The following is a 22,591-nucleotide window of genomic DNA, read 5'->3' as shown; positions in this document are numbered from 1 at the left end:
TGGCAGAAAATAATCTGGAGCCTATGTGAACCTCGCACACCTTTAAACTCCATAAAACAGCTTCCTGATCGACATATTCCCTTCTTTTGAGGAGTACTGCAGCTGATGTGCAGTCCCCGCAGATATTTTCAAGCACCTTTGGTAATCTTTTTGTACCACCTTGTGACGTGATACCTGATATGATTACAACTAGCTACCGTTCCCTCACTCATTCACCTCAAAACGTTTTTCTGTAATCAGTAAAAATATATAGCAATCTGTGAGCGCTCACTAATATGATCAACGTGATCAGTGTAGCCTCCTGTAAAATATGCCTGCCAAAACCTTCTTATTTGGTTAGCTGAATACTAACGTGGCTAATCTGTCACTTCGTTTAGTAAACAACTTATAAACAACGAGCCCACAAATCTAGCATAATTTGTCGATATCCTTCTGTGCTCTAGCCGCCGATCCTTACAGCACTGTGCTTCTCTGTACAGCGTAAGGCACTGAAAATAGGCAACCATGTTTATTTTCTTGTGCCACAAAAAACACCCGTCAGCAACAACAGCAACACAAACGACAGTTTGATAACAGAAGAAGCAAACAGACCACTTCATTCACACAGCAAGAAAACATTCCTGAGACAGGAGAAATGAGCAGCAGTAAAATAAAAAATAAACAGAACAAACGAAAAAAAAAAAAAAAACAGGACGCACGCCTGTCCCGGTGCACACAATGTTAGAAGATGCTGTCCAGCAGTGCGCCCAGCTTGCACTGCGAACGGCACTCACTGTCCGTCATTTAAATGACCTCCCCCTGCATGAACAGAGAAAGCGGCTCATGTTCGAGCTAGCTTTGTGAAGTCCGTAAGCGTCGTGATGTTGATTATCTGCTGAAGCCGTTCAGCGCTGACATCTTCGGTTGTTTTGAAGTCGACTGTGAGAGCACGATCCTTCATGATGAACGCGTTGTTCGAAAAGTACCCGTCGACGCCCGGAACCGACAACCACACGAACAAGGCGATTTTGTTTGTTCTCAGCTGTACCTTGAACACTCTCTGGCGCTTCCCCCACAGCTTGAAGCGATCAGTTTCCGATACAGACGAAACCTGCATTGTCATTCAAAGAAAGAATGTCGCACGTCAAACTACCACACAAGAAGTAGGAGCCAAGTAATCGCATAAAATACACGCTACCAATGCACTTTCGGCTACCCAAATCAGTATGGACCACCAGACCGCTCGAGATGCAATAAGTGAGCGAAAGCTTTCGGCTGCATTTGGTTACGACTGAATGAGTTCCCGGGTTAAGTGGAGAAATATGGGAGAGGCCTTCGCCCTGCAGTGGGTATAGTCAGGCTGATGATGATGATGATGATGATGATGATGACTACTGAGCAGGGTGTATGCTATGATTTTCCCGTTGACGACAGCTGAGGCATTCTTGTCAGGCCCTCGAAGCGTCAAGCTCGTGACCACAATCAGAGCTACCAGGCTTCAACGACAGATATCAGGAGCGCGCCCAGCATCCATGGCAATTATGCTTTATAGCAAAACTCTAGACGGCGTCAGGAGGCTCCACCCTAGTCGTATGAACATTTTGCTGTGGGTGCTCCTTCGTTGCTCAGATGAGAATGACAGCCGAGAAATATCAGTGATCGTAGCCTAAGTATCTGGTCGCTGTAATATTAACAAGAGAAATTTTCATTATTTCGTTTAAGCTGGTCAGCCTTCGCAACGCATGTCAAGAAAGGATCTACTGTAGAGAGGGGGCAGGGGCGTAAGATCTTTGCCACCGCGAAACAAAGCGAAAGGAGGTAAAAAGAAAGATTCATTAATCTAGGAAACGCTTCGACAATGTTTAATATCTGGAATTTTCACTAGCAGACATTCGAACGTGTCTCGACCCAAGTCGTATACGTGAAAGGTTGGCTAGCGAGCTAGGGCTTCATATTAGCCCTTGTTCACTGTTGTTTTTTTTTATCTCAAAGAATAATTATATGCACTATCTGGAGCAGAATAAATTATGTTATTGTCACCTACGCTCAGCTCGTCGCTCAGCTTTTCTGTGGTGAAAAAGATAAAAAAAGAAGACATTGACTTTCAAGACGGTTGTGTATGAAACCTCAGAAGAGCCGACCACCGGTCCAGGTGAAATTTCATACCCACTGGGAAACCGGTGGGTGCTCGGCGTCACAGTCAATTGAATACAACACTCCTCTAGTGCGAGGCGGATGCTCTACAACAAGATCATACATTGTACCGTGTTTGAAAAAAAGTAAAAACTGCATGGTTTTCTTCTCACTCCTGGAGTACAGTCTTTGCAGATTCCTTCAATGCCAAATAAACATTTGAGTTCAGGACAATTGTTTTCTTATCCGACAAAGATTTAGGCCTTGGTGGGAGTCACAAGTGCACAACTTGACTGAGAAGCTAGTTATGCAGACTGTCTTCTTTTGACAAAGACTGTAGATGCGAGGAGAGCAGGGTAACGTGCAAGGGGTTTATAAGTCATGTGATGACTATTCATATGATCTCATTCCTCACTGCGATGAGTTTGAAGCTATGACACGCGGGTTCTGAATGGGCTCAGTGACTCGGGGGCGCATTCTGACCGTGTCGCTGCATTTCACGAAAACGATATGCCAAAAGGCTCATGTGTTGAGCGATTTCCACGCATGTTAAAGAACATCGGGTGTCCTAAATTTTTTCGGCGCCATCTACTGTTTTGCCTAGCAGACGAGCACTTCGGGGGCGGTAAACCTTGCATATCGCAACACAAAGCATGACCCATGTTTCGCCCATAGAGTCTGTTATCAAAAATAAAAAACAATGGGTCATGTCGTCGGTGAATATTAACGAAAGTTCACAACTGGCCTCACGAGAGAATATCTTCGTTTTTCGTTAACGACGCGATCTCTGCAAAGTAGTCCTTATCCAGCTGGCCGCATAAAATGTGCTCACCTTGACCGTCGGCCTTCGGTGCTTTGTCATGTACGGTGTGGACATCATGAGAATAGAGTCCGGGGCCAGCCGTGCACCTTTGGCGTCGCGAAGCGTACCGGTTAGGAAGCAGCGGTCCTCGTCGCACACCTTGTCAGCGAACAGTTCCCTCTGTTTCTTGTCGAAGACTAGCTTCACCGATCCGTTTGGCTGGCAGAATGAAGGGATTAGATCGTTAGGTCAGTTTTAGATAAATGTCACGGTTTACTTCCTTACTTGTACAGACGATAATTTTTAGACCTGCATTTTAGGCATTTCAAGTTTTTACAATAGCTCCATGAGTGATTTCATCGGCGCATCTTCAATCGAAGCACTGTCGTTACAGACGGGACAGGTCGTGTCTTTTTTTGGTTGTTCTTTTTTTTTTGGGGGGGGGGGGGGGGAGGGGGGAAGAGGCGAAAGTGAAGACAATTAGAACGTTGTTTGTGTAGTAATCATGTGCACATGCCTAAAGCAAAGTGATCAATGCATTTGCTTTCAAGTCCTTAAATTCGGAAGGGCAACAACTACCATCTCACTTTCAAAAAAAAAAAAAAAAAAACGGAATGCTGGAGACGCATAATGCTCTGTAAAACAAGGTCCAGTTGCAAATTCCTTGAGCTCAATACCTTGAGCAAAGGGTATGCTTAATGAGCTTCACACTTCACTGGTCGCTGATAGGGTTTTTATTAGGCGGCAGTTCGTTTTCCGTAAGATGGGTATTAGCAATAGTTAAATTGCTTAAAGGTGGGCAAGAGCAGCTACCGTGTTTTTTTCTCATTCTGATTTTAACGAAACTTTCATTGTATGTGCTCCTCAGTTCGCAGGTCATCGGGGCAAAATGTTTGCCGTGGTTCCATGTTTTGTTACAGCGTCAATCAACGGCAAGCTTTAGAGCGGAACGTCACTGGATGAACAGTCGTCATATTTGTTCTGCGTTTGCTCCACAATTACGTTTTGAGCTTAATTTTGGTCGTTTCAGGAAAACAGTCACTCTTGCTGCAGCTTACAGCAGGAAATTCAGCTAATCAACGCGTGTACGATTGGATATAGGGCCATATCCGGGGCGTAATATATTGTCTCACAGTGATGTCACAGGTGGATAAAAATGAAACTTTAGTCTCTATTTTCTGATTTTTGATCGTTTTAAACATTTAGTCTTGATGTACAAAGAAAGTTTCTTGGTAAACCAAATAATTCGATGCGATTATAAACTCAAAACGTTATAAAAATAAGAACCCGAACGTGGTTTTGAGCTAACCAGATGAAGAATAAAACGCGACAGAATTTTGATTTATGGATTGGCATAAAAAATTCCCTTTCGGGTCATTCCACACTAAATGATCCTCGAACCTCGAGTTCGACTATAATAAATTTATCTTATAAGAGTTATGCCATGCGGTATTAACATTGTAGGATTCTTTTAAGATTGTTTTTATGAACGCTGAGCTAGGAAGTACATATTGGTTTGTTCTGTCATCACAAAGGGCGCTTCCTGCGGTAGTGCTAAGCTGATTAATTATACCCTTTTCAGCACACTGTAAGGAGCGCGTTCTCGCACATCAATTTACCCTTGAGTAAGCAACGCAGGAATACATACTGTAAAACGAAAATCAGATCTAAAAACAACAATTGCACTTAGGTAACATAATGTTTAAAGCTCCACTCGTTTGCATTCTCTCGCTCTGCGACAACTCTGCAACGCTTGTTCGCAATTTGCTTTTGTGAATATGCTTCTGGAATCGCCTCTATCGGTACAATTCACGGCAATTGAACTGGACGGATTTTCTTCGCCTAGTTTGGTTCAGCTCAGAACCTTGCATCGCCACTCTGCATCAGTTCTCTGCGTATGTGTCTCTTTATATAAGATCGATCAAGGGGAAATGAGGGTGCTCGTTATAATACATGAAGGAAAGAAGCCAACAGTCGGCGAGGCCAAGGAAAGCATTGGAGATGGTACTTTACTTGTTTTGATGTTTACTTGGATAATCACAGAAATTAGTAATTTCTGTGATTATCCTTATCCAAGTAAACATTAAAAAATACATAAAGTACCATCCCCAATGCTTTCCTTGGCCTCGCCGACTGTTGGCTTCTTTCTCTCTTTATATAACACCACCGAAAAAAAAAGAGCAGATCATGTGAACTCTTGAGCACCTGAATAAAGAGACTCATCTTTACAGCATCGACTACAACGTGTAGACCAACTCATGGAGTACCTGAATATCTTCACTCGCAAGCACATCGAAGGGTTATAGCTTCCAAAATACTCAGTGACATTCCGGCAAAAGGTCTGATGTGCAGCCTATGGAAAAAAAAAAAAAAAGAACGACGCAGGTGGCCCCGAACCACGCATGATAATGGACACGGCAAAAGGAATTGTTGCATCGTCAGCACTCAGAACCACGGTAGGATTCAGAGTGCGCATCTCGTTTTAGGAAACAAACCCGCCCACATGTTATCAGGCGCGCCAGCTGCTTACCACGTCATCGATCGTGATGACTTCTTCTTTGTGCGGTTCGAAGGACGTCCAGTTGTAGTGCTTGATGGAGAGCGTGGCCGGCCCTAGGCTGCGCTGCAGGTCGTTTATGATCGAGATTTTGATATAGGCCGTCAGGTACTTCCACTCCGCAGACATCGACACCAACACGGGGCTGAAGAACTGTCGAGCGAAGTAGTGCAGCATCTTCAACTTGCCACCATACTCTGCGCATGGTGAAAGGTGCGAGACGGGCATCAGGGGATGCGGTGGAGGGAATGATTGAAAGCGCGATGCGACCACATCAGCGTGCACGCACACTCTGCTGGTGCAACTCCATCCCATCCTTGTAAAATGAGTGATACAGGCATCTAACGGAGTAAGAACTTAGCTTGGCATGCGGCTCGTACTTACAGCAGAACGCGCACATGGGCCAAAACATGGACAAAAAAGCAAAAACACGCATGGGGGAACGAACAAACAAAGCTAGTCATAAATAAAATAAGGAGAACACCTAACTACAGCCGGTAGTATGCTTTAATTCTTTTTTCCTTTTCTTTCTCTTCTGTCTTTTTTTTTTCTATTGATAATTAGTATCAGCAGACATTGGCTTTCCATTCTTAGCAATCTGACACCCTTTAAGGCATTTTCTACTCTTTCAAGTGTCTCAGTTAATTATTGATCACTTGCAGATACTAAATTTTCTTAATTGGCATCATCAAGCACTAGCCTTTCATCTGAGCATTTTGACACCATTGAAATCATTTTTTTTCCAAGAAACGGCCAATAGCGTGGGCAGAATCGCTCGCGTTCGGCTTGCTCTCATTATTAAAGATCAGTTCGTCGCCATAAGTCATGCTCTGTCTTCACTGGCATGACACCGCGTAGCAATACATTCACAACTTAGGCAAGCCATCGCTCCAAAGCTTAAAATGCGAAAACAAAAGCTTATTTCTTCCTTATAAATCAGATGTGAATACCTACGTTGCTGGTCCGATCCCACCTGCGGCTTTTTTGTCTGCAGCCCCCTATTGTTCTTCCGTTAGTCGAATAGAGATTTGTACCCCAATGTAGACCTCCATCCCATGACTCTACTACTTTCCAGATTCTCCTGAGCCACTTTACCGCGGACGGTCTGCATTCGGTAAAAAAAAACATTATGGTGAAGACCTTAATGCAGTTGGACAAGGTTTCAAATGTTCAGCCTATGAACGCTGAAAAGTTTATAATATTACGACGCATCAACGAACCCTTAAATCGACCTAGAGACGCCTTTAAAAACCCGCATGTGCGCTATATTCGAAAATTGCGCATTCCTTCTGAGAAAATACCAAGCCTTTTTGCGCTGTCAATATTGAGATCTCTATCCCACTGAATAGGTGCAAATAGTTTTGGATTAGCAGGATCTCAGAGGCTCTGAGTACCGTTGCATCCGGTTTTCTTACCTATAGAAGACCAGCTGGCTGCGGGCCACATGTCGTTCATGTGCCAGTACAGGGCACCCATGGTGTGGCCGTAGCCCTTTTCCATACGATCTCTGTTCCGTCGGAAGTACTCCGAGGCGATGCGTACAGACTGGGCCTGAATCAGCTGCAAAACCACACATAAATGCTTTGAAAGCGCTCACGACTGTTGTTAAATAAAAGGGGGTACTGCGTGCAAAAAGATACGGATGTGAAGGGAGCAGAACAAGCGCAGATTCGTGACTATTTTATTTGAAAAAAGGCGCCCCTTTTATAGATTCAAACTGTCATGCTCGCGACTGTGCACTGAATTGTGGCAGACATAGCAATCACACACTGCTTGCTAGCACACTCACTTCTTTCACGCCGCAGAACTTAGCGCCACAGCATAAGGAACTGGTGATATACCTCATTGTTCAAGCACGTTTCGACACACAGGGGTTCCAAACGTCACAAAAGGGAAAAAATAACCCAGTAATGCGAAAAAAGGGAGCCAACAGCGACTTGCACAAACTAAAGCATAGGGGGTGTTTTGCTTTTTAATATATTCAGTTCAGTTCAGTCGTTCAGTCGTGTCCGACTCTTTGTGACCCTATGAACCATGTCACGCCACGCTTTCCGGTCTCTCACTATCTTCCTAACATCACATAACTTCATCTGCAGTGCCTCGAGGATGCCATCTAACCATCGTGTTCGCTGCCTACCCCTTCTCCGGCGACCCTCAACCTTTCCCAACATCAAATCTTTCTCCAGCGACTCCTCTCTTCTCATCAGATGACCAAAGTAGCTGAGCTTTAATTTTAGAATTTGACCTTCCAATGAGCAGTCAGGGTTTATGGTCGACAATATCGACTGGTTTGATCTTCTGGCAGTCCAAGGAACTCTCAAGAGTCTTCGCCAGCACCACAATTCAAACGCGTCAATTGCTGCGATGGCTGCAACGATTACTGCAACGACACTGTTATGAGAAACTCATCCGAGGTGAGTAACATGTGTTCACCGCAGACTGGTTTCTCATAAAACTGTCGTTGCGAAGCATATATCGCACATCGAAATGCTGCTTTTCTGATAATCTTGCCTGTGTCATGTAGGCGCACATATCGTATCCCCTGGTACCAGAGAGATCGTATGGTCGGAAATGTCTCCAGTAGTTTGTTATTGACTCGTCGGTCCCTGCAACAGAACGCACATCGTCAGTCGGGTCGAATTGCTCTGGCAAAGCATAGTTTGTATGGTGCGTGATGTGATTTTTACGAGTGACTTAGTCGTGCCTGGTGTTTCTTTTTCTTCTAGAGATTTATATGCGCATTCACACAGAACGCAAATATAGTCGAGCTAATTTTAAGCAACGCAGTTTTGACCCCTCATCCGACTAATATTTCTTTAATTAAATAATCTCTCATAACTCCCCTAGCTCATACAAGCTTTCGCAGAAACACCCGTGGTATCGCTCGTTATCGTGGCTTCCTGAATGCGTAAAGGAGACAAACGAAAGACGCCAGTAAAGAAAAGGCATGCGGGACACCGCTGCTTACCTCCAGTTCTGCGCTCCCGGTGCTTGAGGTATTTTGTAAACGGATAGGAAACCTCGCCAGAATCGGCGTATTTTTCCATCAGTTCGCGCGATGGGTAAGACTGCAGGCCGTAAGCCGAAACGAAACGGGCCAAGGGGTACATCTGAGACGACCAAGGGTCATCTTTGTAGTTGAAGAAATGAGCTGAAAGGAAAGAAAAGGGCCCCGTTCCAATGCAAAAGGGTTTTGCTTTGAGCTGCATGAAACTTTCAGCGACAAATGCTCTCAAAAGGCAAAAGGTAGCCGTAGCAGTGGCTGGACTGACAATGTACATGTTGACACGGTCAAAAAAAAGTAAATGACAGAAGGAAACACGTGGAGCTTCATTACAGTGAATATTACTAATACCGCCGCTCCTGATTTTACCGGCACAAAATTATCAGTAGTTAACGATCGAATTACCGACATTCCAGGTGATACATTACGTGATGTCATCCCTCTGAACTACCGTATTTATTTATTTACTATTTATTTATTTAGGTCCATACAGGCTAATACAGAAGTTGGTTAAAAATGCAAAGGTGAAAGAACAGCAAAATACACTCTATTTGCCTAAGGTTTAAGGAACAAATAAAAAAAGTGGGAGCAGAACAGAGAGCGCAAAAAAAGGAGCGCACAGAACAATCAAAGCAATAAAATTCCAATGGCGCAAAACAAAGTTGTAATGAATCGGCACTGGCAGGCCTATTCACTCAAAAGAACCCCAATTTTAGTTTCAAATAAACCAACGGAATCAACATTCACAATTTCTCCTGACAGGCGGTTCCATTTTTCAACAGCATGTATATTTAAATGTGTCGCAATTCGTATCTAGACCGAGTTTTTTTTTTTTTTTTATTATTATTATTATGTTTAATACGCGAGCTATTAACTTCTAAAGTTGGCTTAGATTTCACGATTTCACCGTCGTATCATAAGACACAACCTTACAAATACGAAAGAAAATGCAGCATGAAGTTGTAGCTCTAGCTGGATCCCTGCAACCTGTTCGCTGTTCCCGAAGGGCAGCATTTCGTGGGCACTTGATCGAACAGAGTTTGTGCACTGCACGAGGAGGACAGTGACAAGGAGGTCAGCGATCACAACAACGAGTGCTCGGGAGCATGTTCATGCAAAAAAATTTTTTTTTCTGTTCTTTTTTTTTTCGGCCGGGTTAAATTTGAAGATTTTTTTTTTTTTTTCTGATGGAGGCTTTCAACTTTGGGGTGTACACTTAGAACTGTGGTCAGCCTAGATTCGAGTAAATGCGTGTAAAGAAAAGATGTTTTTTTTTTCTTCTTTTTTTTTCTTTCTTCTCATCGATGGCAGTAGAAAGTGTGAATGTTTTGCAGAAGCGTACTCGCACAGGCTCTCAACAGCAAGTTAGCAAGCTGTTACCATGAATTTATATAGTTTGAGCAGCGCGTAGCCGGGCAAGGACGAAGATGCAGGAACACGTAAGACGCAGAGGCGCTTGTCCGGCTACGCGCTGCTAAAACTATGGAAAACCAACTAGCCCGACAGCTTGTCCTCTTCTATTACCATGAAGCCGCAGACGTGGTTAAAAAGGACACTCAAACAGCATCGCGCGAAGGCTATGTGTTCCTCAACTGAGCCAACTGAATTGCCGTTTGATTGTGTTCAACCCACTGGTGCCGTAACTGCCGCAATAACCACATCGGCAAGATAAATCGCATGGCGTGCATGGCGTGCCTTCTGCATTCGCGCAACCATCTCCACTTCATGTAGGGACTGCAACTTTGAAAGGCGTCCTACTCCCTGTGCTGTTATCATCTGCTTTGGCTTGGCTTGGCTTGGCTGGCAGCTGCGACTGCGATAGTGGCGCAAGTGTATCTGTGGCGCAAGTGTGGCGCAAGTGTATAAAAGCGGAGTGCGAGAAAAAAGGGGGGTCATTTTCGTCGTCTGGGAGCGCGGTGTCTAGACTGCTTTCTCGGGCAGCGTTCCGGCGCGGGTGCAGCGGCGCCCCCCCCCCCCCCCCTGCCTGGGCTAACACGACATGGTGCCAGAAGTGGCAGTCTACGACATGATGTCAGATGGTCAAGAATCTTCCCACTGAGCCAGGCACCTTACATCCACGATGTCGAAGACGCCTTCAATGCGGCTGCATGGACTGCAGCAACCGCCACCGCTGGACTTTGACCGCACGTCAGAGTGGCCGGCGTGGATCGATCATTTCGACGACTTCCGATATGCAACGGGACTCAACGAATGCTCCGGGGAGGCTCAGGTACGAACGCTGTTGTACACAATGGGGAGGCAAGCTCGTGACATATTCAAGACGTTTTCACTATCTGACGAAGACGCCAAGAACTATGAAACCGTAAAGAAAAAGTTCGACGGGCACTTTGTAAAAGAGAGGAACATCGTGTACGAAAGCGCCTGTTTTCACAGACGCGTACAAATGCCAGGAGAGTCGGTAGACCAGTTCGTCACTGCGCTACATGGCTTGGCGGAACGTTGCGACTACGGTGAACTAAAAGAACGAATGATCCGAGACAGACTGGTTGTCGGGCTCCGCGACGCAAAGCTCTCGGAAGCTTTGCAAATGGATTCTCAGCTCACGCTGGCTTCGGCGCTGTCGAAGGCTCGCTTAAAGGAAAGCGTCCAACAGCAGCAAAGTACTCTACGAGGACAACACAGCCATCAGTCATCGGAAATTCGTGACCAGGACCCCAATGTGGACGCGGTGGTTCAACAGAGGCACAAGGGACGTCTGCATGGGCAACGAACGCCGGAGGTGCGGCAGCATGGGCAACGAACGCCAGAGGTGCGGTGTCCTTTCTGCAGTGGCGAAGCCCACCCCAGGACAATGTGCCCAGCCAGAGCTGCCAAGTGTCTCCACTGTGGCAAGAAGGGACATTTCGCAAAGGCCTGCTTGAAGAAAGCAACGGCTTCCGCTCAACGAAAGGTACGCGTCTCAGCGGTCAACCAGGAAACTGGAGAGCTACGCGTCTCAGCGGTCAACCAGGAAATTGGAGAGACTTTCGTGGGATCAATAGATGCATGCAGAAAAGCGCGATTTGTTCAGGTGCGCATTAATTCTGTGCCCATTTTTGCAAAGGTTGACTCAGGTGCTGAAGTGTCAGTATTACCATCAACGTTTCCGGGATTACCGTCCCGACTGGTAAAAACCGATGAAATCTTGCAAGGTGCAGGAGGCAGTAAGCTTAACGTACTAGGCAAATTCGTAGCAGAGATCGCATGGAAAGAGAAAACTGTGTATCAAACATGCTACGTTGTCAGTCCGTTACGCGACATCCTTCTAGGATTACCTGCACTTGAGGCCTTAGGTATCGTGAAATTTGCAGACGCGGTCGACTCGGGAAACCTGCAGTACGAGACGCGTTTTCCAGAAATGTTCCGCGGTCTAGGTACGATGCCAGGGCAGTACACCATCAGGCTACAAGCTGGCGCTATCCCGCATGCCATAAGCGCTCCACGCAGGGTACCAATTCCCCTGAGGGAGTCCCTGAAGCGCGAAATAGATAAAATGGAGCGGTTAGGCATAATCAGGAAAGTGGATGGGCCCACCGAATGGTGCGCCGGAATAGTTCCGGTGGTGAAACCCTCAGGCGACCTGAGAGTTTGCGCAGACCTCACTAAATTGAACAAATGCGTAGTTCGAGAGCATATTTACGTTACCAACTGTGGATCAAGCTCTAGGGTCACTGTCGGGAGCGAAATGGTTTTCAAAGCTCGATGCCAACTCAGGCTTCCACCAGGTGCGACTTAGTAAAGACTCGGAAGAGCTAACCACGTTCTTAACACCCTTCGGTAGATACTGTTTCACGCGACTACCCTTTGGAATTACCTCCGCTCCGGAGTACTTCCAAAAGAGAATGTCTGAGATACTAGGGGGCCTGCCGGGGGTCGTTAATCTCATGGACGATTTCCTAGTGTTTGGCGAAAGTAAAACTCAACACGATGAGCGTTTAAGTAACGTGATCACACGCCTAGCAAGGGCAAATGTGACATTAAACAAAGAGAAATGCTTATTCGGGGTTAGGCAAGTGCGTTTTTTGGGTCACATTCTTTATGAGGAAGGTATTCATCCTGATCCAGCGAAGGTCAGTGCTATAAAAGATTTGAGAGCACCCAGAAACGTTACTGAGCTTAGAAGCATTTTGGGCATGGCGAATAATTTGGGCCGCTTCCTGCCACATTTAGCCCAAGTGTCTGCTCCCATGCGTGTTCTTTTGCACAAGGATAGGGACTGGGTGTGGGACAGCAATCAGGAAAAAGCGTTCCAAGAACTCAAAGAGCTCATTTGTTCAGCGCAATGCATGGCTTTGTACGACGCTTCGCTACAAACCACTCTTTCAGCTGACGCATCGTCTTTCGGTCTGGGAGCAGTTTTGTTTCAAAAGCAAAAAGACGGACAACGTAGACCAGTTGCATTCGCTTCTCGTTCGCTCACCAAAACCGAGCAACGGTACTCCCAGATCGAAAAGGAGGCACTGGCGTTGACGTGGGCAGCGGAAAGGTTTGATGAGTATATACGTGGTCTGGAAGTTGTTTTTGAAACTGACCACAAGCCCTTGGTGTCGCTGTTGGGTCATATGGCAATCGATGCTATGCCGCCAAGAATTCAACGTTTTCGTCTGCGCCTGATGCGATACAGTTTTTCTGTAATATATGTACCAGGCAAATCGCTAACCACTGCTGATACTCTTTCACGTTCGCCGTTAGCTCGTACGAAAGTGGAAAGCTGTTTACCTGTCTCAGAGGTAACCGCTTACTCGAAAGCTTGTTTACTGGGTTTAGAAACAGTCGACGATTTCTTGAAAAGAGTAAAAGAAGGTCAAGCAAAAGACGAAGTGTGTCGAAGCTTGCGCACAGTGTGCAAAAAAGGGTGGCCCAGGAAACAAAATGTTCCCTGTTATCTTCTGCCATACTGGCAGGAACGTGCATGCATTACTTTGGTGAACGGGTTTCTGCTCAAAGGTATGAGGCTTATCATTCCTCAGACCCTTCGCAAGAAAGCGCTAAGCAAACTGCATGACGGTCACCAAGGCATCTCGCGATGCCGCAGTGTGGCTAAAGGCTCTGTCTGGTGGCCGGGACTTAGCACTGAGATAGCGTCATTCGTGAAACAGTGCAGCGTTTGCGCGATGCATGCGCCAGAACAGATCGAACCGATGATTGCATCGCCAACGCTCTCTTTTCCTTGGGAGAGAGTAGGGGTCGATCTGTTTCAAATTCAGGGACGGCAATATCTTGTCGTAGTAGACTATCTTTCGCGATACCCAGAGATTGCCATTCTTCCGTCAACAAAGTCTGCTACCGTGATAAGCCGAATGAAAAGCATTTTTGCGAGACATGGCATTCCCGAGTGTGTGGTGACCGACAATGGTCCCCAATTTGTCAGTGCCGAGTTCGAGAAATTTGCAAAACTGTATGGCTTCCGTCATGTCACCTCGAGTCCAAGGCACCCGCAGGGAAACGGGGAAGTCGAACGTATGGTAAAGACGGTTAAGAATCTCATTCTAAAATCGGACGACCCTTACTTAGCCTTGCTGGCTTATAGGGCCACGCCTGGTGTTTTGAACGTCAGCCCAGCGGAGATACTGATGGGTAGAAGGCTTAGGACGAGAGTCCCAATGCTGTCTTCGCACCGCAATCCGGGACAATGCTGTCTGCAAGAAGCGGCAGCCAAGGACCGTAAAGTCAGAAAGGAGCAAAGCCGCCACTTCGACCGACGTCACCGGTCTAAAAATCTCCCAAAGCTGGAAGCAGGTGATGTGGTGTGGGTGACTGATCTCCGTACCAAAGGTACAGTGCTCGGAGCAGCACCACAGCCGCGTTCATACCGTGTTCAAACGGAAAACGGGGTTGAAGTCCGTCGAAACAGGAGAATGCTTAACCGTCTCCCAAAAGACCGGGTAGATAGCGGGAATTACGAATTTCCGGATAGTCAGGAACAGCCCAGCAGGGCCGGATTGGTAACTGGAGTAGACAACCAATTTGACGAAGCTCCGGAAGCTTTGGTGCCTCTAACTCAGACGGAGACTGACGGTGGCAATTCTCAAGCTAGAATTGTAACTACGACCAGATTTGGAAGAGTTGTTCGCAAACCCATAAGGCTGGGCGTGGACGACTGATGCTTGGAGTGACTGTGTTCTGTCGTGTTTTCTTGGGTGTGTTCCAATGTTATTTTGAAGTGTATGCATGTAAAGTTAATAGTGCTTGAAAAGGGGGATGTGCTGTTATCATCTGTTTTGGCTTGGCTTGGCTTGGCTGGCAGCTGCGACTGCGATAGTGGCGCAAGTGTATCTGTGGCGCAAGTGTGGCGCATGTGTATAAAAGCGGAGTGCGAGAATAAACGGGGGTCATTTTCGTCGTATGGGAGCGCGGTGTCTAGACTGCTTTCTCGGGCAGCGTTCCGGCGCGGGTGCAGCGGCGCCCCCCCCCCTGCCTGGGCTAACACGACACTCCCGCAGCTGAATCACTTAAATCATGTGTGCCCGACCCTCTACAAACAGCCCTTTTTTTTTCTAATTTTGGAGATTTCTTGTAGACGACTTACAGAATGAACGCTGCTTCTGCAGTCAAGCAAAGAACACCAATGTCTTGCGCTTCGCTGATCATATTCGCCCCCATTTAGAGAAAAAACAAACTGCATCTGTTGCTTTATTATTGTAAATATTCAAACTCACATTCAAGTACTTCAATGAAGCTCCGCTAGCCAGGCGATGTATTAGATTCGGCGTCAAACGTAAAAGTTTTTCTGACATTAGTAAAATTTACGTAAGCCAGAGTGGAGTGCATGTAATGCAATAGAGCACGCACAAACCTAAAGTTGGTGTGCCCACGAAATAAAACTGTAACGTAGGCGCAAAAGTTATGCCATGCGAAAAATGAGTATTGTGCATTATGCTAAGCTAGCATATATTTTTAGGCTATAAATAAAAAACGCATACGGTTACACCGAAGCAATACAAACATGCAACGGAACTGCAGTGTGCGCTCACCATCTCCATGGCGTCTGGTGTTGGGCTTGATGGATAAGCCTTGCGCGTCTTCTCTGGTGCTGAAGCGGCCGTTTGTTGGGGTGGAGAGCGTGTAAGGCCGGGAGCCGTCATTCTCGTTTATCACCTGCTGAATGGTGTCGATGAAAAGCAGGCGGTAGTCGAGGTGGTGGCGCATCTCTCGCAGAAGCATCTCCGGCCTGCGTGCCACGTCGGAGACGTACATCGTGGTCTATACCATAGTCTTTGCAGTGCACTGTATGTAGTATGAATACTTTTCACAGTATAGCCACTAAGAAATAACTGAGTAGAAAAGGAGAAAAGAACACCATTCATACCTTGTCTCAGAAAGACGAAGCATAGATGCCACGTGATGCCACGTGATGTGCGAGAACGTGCGTAGCGGGGTCATGGAAATGACATCCTTGAGACCATTGCCGCGTCAGCACATTTGAGTAGCAAACAACTTCATAATGCACAGCAGGTAAACGCTGACGTTCACGCACAAAACGCCGACGATATTTACGATAATAAAACCCCGATGCAGTTACATCTGCAAAAGCTTGCTGAACTTCTCGCCGTTTCAGAATAGGGAGTAAGTTCCAGAACGTTAGAACCTGGCGCATGTAGATTTCTCTCTCTCTCTGCGCTTGCAGTTTGGGTCTATTGGTATTCTTCGTATGTCGCTGCGTTCGTTCTTATGAAACACTTTTGACGGCAAGGATCAAACTCGCTGCTGTGGGATGGCTAGCTGACCATCCCTGAAGTTAGAACACAGTTTGTCTTTACGTACCACCACCTTTCGGCGATTCCTTGCTCGATCTCATAGTTCCCAGTCCATACGATGAGAGAGGGATGCCGTTGCAAGCGACGAACCTGGCGACAAGAAGTTTTGGTTAACAGCGTGGGGAACTACTGCAGCAGAAGGAAGGTAGGTGCCAACAGCAGAAAATTCATTTCGAATGGCTGTCGCAAATTAATCAGAGGAATATACCGAAGAGTGCGCCCCTTTAAGTTGATGTGAGTGTGGACGCAACGATTTCTTTTTTTTTTTTTTCATTTTACACTGCGAGCAAGAAAGGCCTAAGCATGTATTCTGAAAGACTTTAGAAAGCTCGCCTGATCGTGTGAGGTCATACTTGCACGTATGTAATTTTTTTTCGTGCACAAGGCGTACACAGCTCTTAGTGCAATAAGATTAGCCCTCATTCACTCTCTGCCTTCATTTGTTATTGCTTCTTCCCGGCTGTCACTCGAAGGCAGAAGCTTAATGGTAGCATTTTGCTCTAGTAGACCTCGTTAGGTTTACTCACAACCAAACTTGCCCTTTCTTACTCTCTTACTCTTGATAGCGTAATTTTTCAAACTAATTTTAACGCCGTTCGATACAAACGCCTTTGAAGGCTGGTATTCGAAAACTCTTACGCACACATTAGCAACAAACAATGTAGCTTCGTATATGAGAACAGTCGGATGTTTATTTATTTATTTATTTATTTATTTATTTATTTATTTATTTATTTATTTATTTATTTATTTATTTATTTATTTATTTATTTATTTATTTATTTATTTATTTATTTATTTATTTATTTATTTATTTATTTATTCACAGTACCCTTACAGGCCCTCTTTCAAGAGAATTATATGTGTGTGTGGGGGGGGGGGGGCGCAGAAAACATAACTCAAGTCACAACCTAACGCGAACAGAAAAGGTAACGCAAGAACATAAGTACAATGACAAAAACAATGAGGAGAAGTAAATAGCTTCTGTGACTCAGTGCTTGTGGTGGTCTATTCCTAAACATCGTGCACCAGATTTATTACGGGGCCGGTACGAGGGAACTCGTATTCACGACAAAATTCCTAATTACAAGGACCCTGTTCTCACTTCGTAAGATGTTCACTCGGCAGTTGCACAAACCTCCAGTCTTGTTACGTTATGACCGGTTGCCTTTATTAAATCGATGATATGATAAGTGCTCTAGAATCCAGCTCACCGGCTAGGCTATTCGCCAATGACTCCATTACCTTCAAAACGTTTATTTAATATCCGACCAGATTTTTTCAAATGCGAACCTATAAATACTGGCAGGTGAAGGTAATACATGACAAACGGTCATTAATTCTGACAAAACCGTGGATCTTTGTGCTAGTAACACGGTCAATGAAATGGAATTTATTCCTTGTATCCACTTCTTCATAAGCGTGCGCAGTCTATGCACGCAATCTATGCAGGCAACGTCAGTGCATATAAGGTTTCCATGGGACCCGCATGGCACCGCGTTAGAATGCTTATGACAGGCGTTTGGTTTGGTTTGGTTTGCTTTATGGAGTTGAACTTCCAAAAGTGACTCAGGCTATGAGGGACGCCGTAGTGGAGTGCTCCGGAAATTTAGACCACTTGTGTGTTGTTTGACGTGTAGTGACATCGCAGACTAACGGTGGCGTTCTTGCTTTTTGCCTCCATACAAAAGCATCCGCCGCCGACGGAATTTCATCCCGCATTCTTGGATTCAGCATTCTAGCATCCCACTCAGCTTGGCGGCGGGGCAGACTGGCGTTTGATTAGATTAAATTATGCATCAGCCCATCCAGTTTTGATTAATGTTTTGCTTATGAGCAGCCCACTTGTGTTTCAGAAGCTCAACACGTCACTGCTTCAAACTGTGCGCCACAAACACGTGTCGTCTTCGCTCACCTGCTGCTGAACCTCCGTGGCGACGTCGGAAAGGAACTTTTCGTGAGCCGGATACAGGCTGCTGGTGAACATCATGTCTTGCCACACGAGGATTCCCAGCTCGTCGGCCAAGTCGTAGAAGTCATCCGATTCATAGTAGCCGCCTCCCCAAACACGAAGCATGTTCATGTGGGCGAACTGGTCACAAAAGCAACAGTTATGAGGAAATACCCGAAATTGTTTACTGTCCATGGTGCAATGTGTGTACTATCTATCGTGAATGCCTGCTTTGTCAAGTTATATAAGAAGCGCTCACTCTAATATTTTTGAAATAATTCACTCTGGTTTTCCTGCACGAGCCTCATTGCTGGCCTACTTCAAACCAAAAACTACTCGAACACTCGAGCTCGTTCAAAAACATGTTTAAGCTATCTAACTAAGGGTATGACAGGACAGCTAGCTTAACATGAAATCTGTGCGCGACATACCATCTCTTAAAATTTTCCACCTTAGCCTTTTCAACACATTTTACGATCATCTTATATTCCGCAATAAATTCATCCCTTCCACTGAATACACATCCAAACGTATAAACCATCATCAAACATTGGTAATGAGTCATCGAGAACACAAGCTTTAGGTTTTTGCTCACTCCGCACAGTAAGAAAATGGAAACATCTTCCAGCAGAGCTTGTTAGTATGAGCGAAAACCACCTTATTCTGGCGTTTATTTGGCTAACATTGTATATTCAGGTTCCTCCTAAGATTTTGTACTTTGAACAATACCTTTAGTTTTGTGCATTTATAAAATATACCTTCTTTTACACCCAGTCCCACAGTAACGCCTTTGGTCTGGGAGGATAAAATACATTAAATGAAATAGGCACTTCAAATTAGAAGGCACTGTGTTTCTATGGTCTCATTGCATAAGAGAAAAACAGTGTCAGTGCTCTGATCGATGCTTAACCTAAGCTTGCAAAAAGAAAAAGAAATAACACAGGCAAAACAGCGTGAAGCAGTTTGTAAGTAAAGTTACACAACATAGAAAAGAAAGCCGAAAAACAAAGAGCCTAAGCTCCTGTCTGATCTTTATGGTCCTCAAGCTGAAACTAGAGGGAACCTCCCCTAGTGTTAATTCCCGTAAGCTTCTCGCTACAGATTTTTAAGTATGCTAACGACCATGATCGCCAGTATGCATATTTCTTATCAAAGAATTAATTTATACTTTCTTTTGCTCTACGATGATCTTATTCTTCCTATACTCATAACGACACAAAGAAGAACAGATAAATTCCGATGCCCTTCTACAATTTTGCACTTCAAACGCCTGGCGAGTAATTAAATCATTTGTTTCCAGCCCTGGGCTTCCCCTGGCCCATGCTCATGGCCAAGATTATATTTGAACACAGTGTGGCTGTAGCGAAAAAGAAACTCAACAAAGAGGCAGCAATAAAAAGCAGCTACACATATTCGCGGGTTAATCTGTTATGTCACCTTTGCGGCGCGCAGCAGTTTTTCCACGAGTCCACGCGATACCCTTTCCGGAAATGCGTCCGGGGGAAGCCAGGTGCTGCCCTTCATGAAGACTGGCACATCGTTGATCTTGAAGTAGAACTCGGATCCACCGTTTCCTCCTGCAACAAAGGACGAGTCGAGAGCAGGCAACGCTTCAGAAAATTGGCCGGACAAACTTTCACGCAAGACATTGCATCCCGTCGGGGTGCATATATAAGTGGAGTCAGTGACTGTGCCGCAGTATGGCCCAGCCTGCTGACAGCAGTCCCCAATTCTTATATAATAATTTTTGCTGCCACAGTAGCACTCCCCCCCCCCCCCCCCCCAGCTTATATTCGAAACATCATCAGCCGGATTACGCCCGCGCCAAGGGCGCTATAGTGGTGGTTACCATAGCCTTGCAACTTCTTGATTTAATCTTTTTACCTTTTATTACATGAGACGAGATGAAGTTTGCTGGAGTAGTGCAAACGAACCCAACATAAACTCCCGTATCGTGGCTTTTGATGTGTGGCGGGAAGTATCGGGTTGATAAAAGATCTACTTACTTCTGCCTACTGGGTCCTCGACCAGCTGGACTGTTCGAAAGCCAAACCTGGCGCTCTTCGTGCTCTCTTCCCCGTTTACGGTGAGAGTGGCGCTCAGCGTGTAAAGTGCCTGCTTGCCGTAGGCGTGAGGCCACCATCTTTCCACCTTGAAGGACTGTAAGCAAGGGAAGGAAAGCACATAGCTTTCATCACTGTGACTTCTACATGCAGTGTGATGAAAATAAGGTAACAGCAGCAGAAGACACTAGAACAAGCGAAGATGTTGAGCTGAGTAAGGCTTTTTTTTTTTAATGACAGCTGCTATGACAGCCTGCTTATGGCAGCAGGAGAGTAAGGATGGGCATGTTACATTTGGAGGTAAATGGCCATCTCATGTCCAAGCTCTCACGGAACATCAGCGTGGGTCGGCTACAACTGTCGTTGCACGGTGAGCTCAAACGTTGAATAGATTGTTTTTCCCATCTTACTATCACAGAGCAAGAACGTACATCTCATTGCGACACCCTCACTAAATCTGCATAGCACTGCACTCACAAGCATTTTTTTTTTCATTACAATGAAAAACATGCTTCTGAGCACTGTAAAGAGAAGAAAAAAAAAAGCACCTCCGTGTCGAAATCCAAATCTGCAGTAAGTGTTATTTAATTAATATGAAAGTCTAATGATAGTCGATTATGCTGACTCTGACATATAATAAACTATTTGCCTCCAGCGTTAGTTCTAAAACTTGATATAAAAGTTTAAAGTGAGGCGAACTTTGATATTAATGTAACCCCAAGATAATGTGTGACCAATTCGCTGACGAAAATACATTAGAATAAGTCTGCACGCCCTGACATGTTATCTAAAGAACTTTAAGGTAGCTCAAATAGAGTTCTCATTCTGTATTTAATTTTCTTTAGTTGCTTGAATGTGTACCGATTCATTGACCCTTGACAGGAGATGTTCCCGTTTTTTTGCCCGATGATCGGCTGAGTTTGGAAAACTTACTGACCTCATTGAATCATCTCCATGGTCTTTCGAATACTCGGGCATATCTGCAAGTGCTTAAATCAATGCCTCTAAGCAAAAACAAATAGGGGGAAGGGGGACACTAGAGCTTCGTCTTTAAGGGCATGACGCAATAGTGTCAAAGGCTTCCGTCTGTAGCTCCCTTTCGAATCATCATTCGCACAAATGCACTCTACCACACACTTCACTACTAATCCGTTAATTTGTGCCTATATTACCTCAGGCGTACTAATTAAAATATATCTTACTCCATATAGCTATTGTGTTACGTTGTTTGTTACCACGTTACATGAAACACCACACGACATACCTGCTCGTGCATATAAAGCTTAATTTTAACCAAGCTATTTGAGCGTGCCTGGGTAGCCTACGGATAGCTTGTTTATAGGAATCAAGGGTCCTGTATGGTTTCTTTCCCATTCCTCCTACCCCATCCACCTCAAATACAAATTTCGGTTGGCAGGACCTTCGAATTCGGCCACGTCATGTTGTACCATGACGTCACACAACCCGCCGACCAATCAATGTCAGGCCCTGTCACCCGCCACCTGCTACCTCACAAAGGCAGCTCTCGTGTTTTTTTTTGTGTGTGTTTTCTTTTTGTTTGTTTTTTTTTTTGCACTCCCTATGCCAACAACGACGACGCCGGAATTTTTGGAAAACGGTGCCTCTATCACTGCCGCTCCAATACCAATGGGAGAAATATTTATTTCCAACAGCACTCCTTTCTGTTCAACACTCCTATTAAGAAAAAAAAAACTGAACGGCTTACTTTCCGTCGGCGTTGCCTTTCCTACAAAATCGTTTTCCTGTGCACAAGAGGTCTACATATTTTTAAGCATGCAAGACGCCGAGATTTAACACGGGACAACTTGCATAAAGCCGTACGAATAGGCATGTGGTACTGTCCACTTAAGGTACTACGGATACTATGACCCAGTTGAATTACCTCGTATATACAAAACATCAGCAAAATGTTCTCTATAGGCTTAAATTCATTCAAGGAATGAATACCAATTTTGCATCGCACATGAATTAAATGAGATTTAACAATGAAAACGAAGTGTTCCCTGCCCACCTTTTTGCCATGCTTGACCTTAGTAGAGTAACTTTGCTTTCACGTCGAAGCCAAGCTTACCAACGGAATCTCCAGTTCAAATGAGAGCCTCTTCTGAAGGTTGCCTGTAGCCTCGAAGACAACTTCGCGGATGCCGAAATCTACTTCTTCCCCCAGCTTAAGCCGCAGAGATCCAGTTCTCGCTTCGTTCGAAGCTATCTCCGTGAAAACACTCACGCTGATCGCCCATTTTTCGGTGCCGTTTTCCAGGCCTGCGAGAGAGGCGTTTGGTCCACAGCAGCAGATAAAAAAAAAGCGTATAGCAGAAGCAAAC

At 45.3% G+C, this 22,591-nt stretch overlaps 1 protein-coding gene across 1 annotated transcript in view; it reads right to left on the bottom strand.

Annotated features, from left to right (window-relative positions):
• Positions 1-750: 750 nt before the first annotated feature.
• LOC146185645 (beta-mannosidase-like) overlaps positions 751-22,591 on the bottom strand; it is a 36,955-nt gene continuing 15,114 nt past the window's right edge. The window contains exons 6-17 of the mRNA XM_084605567.1: positions 22,339-22,529; positions 20,190-20,343; positions 19,621-19,757; positions 18,148-18,324; positions 16,240-16,322; positions 15,450-15,646; positions 8,440-8,622; positions 7,983-8,077; positions 6,887-7,031; positions 5,445-5,668; positions 2,945-3,133; positions 751-1,090 (exon numbers count right to left, since the gene is read on the bottom strand). Coding sequence (XP_084461693.1) covers positions 821-1,090; positions 2,945-3,133; positions 5,445-5,668; positions 6,887-7,031; positions 7,983-8,077; positions 8,440-8,622; positions 15,450-15,646; positions 16,240-16,322; positions 18,148-18,324; positions 19,621-19,757; positions 20,190-20,343; positions 22,339-22,529 — 2,045 coding nt within the window. The 3' untranslated portion in view covers positions 751-820. The remainder of the gene's footprint in view (positions 1,091-2,944; positions 3,134-5,444; positions 5,669-6,886; positions 7,032-7,982; positions 8,078-8,439; positions 8,623-15,449; positions 15,647-16,239; positions 16,323-18,147; positions 18,325-19,620; positions 19,758-20,189; positions 20,344-22,338; positions 22,530-22,591) is intronic.

This window comes from Amblyomma maculatum, chromosome 6 (assembly GCF_055883805.1).
Source record: "Amblyomma maculatum isolate TAMU_Amacu chromosome 6, ASM5588380v1, whole genome shotgun sequence".
Taxonomy (NCBI): Eukaryota; Metazoa; Arthropoda; class Arachnida; order Ixodida; family Ixodidae; genus Amblyomma; species Amblyomma maculatum.
The sequence above is the reverse complement of the archived record's forward strand: the minus strand, read 5'-3'. Positions and strand labels throughout refer to the sequence as shown.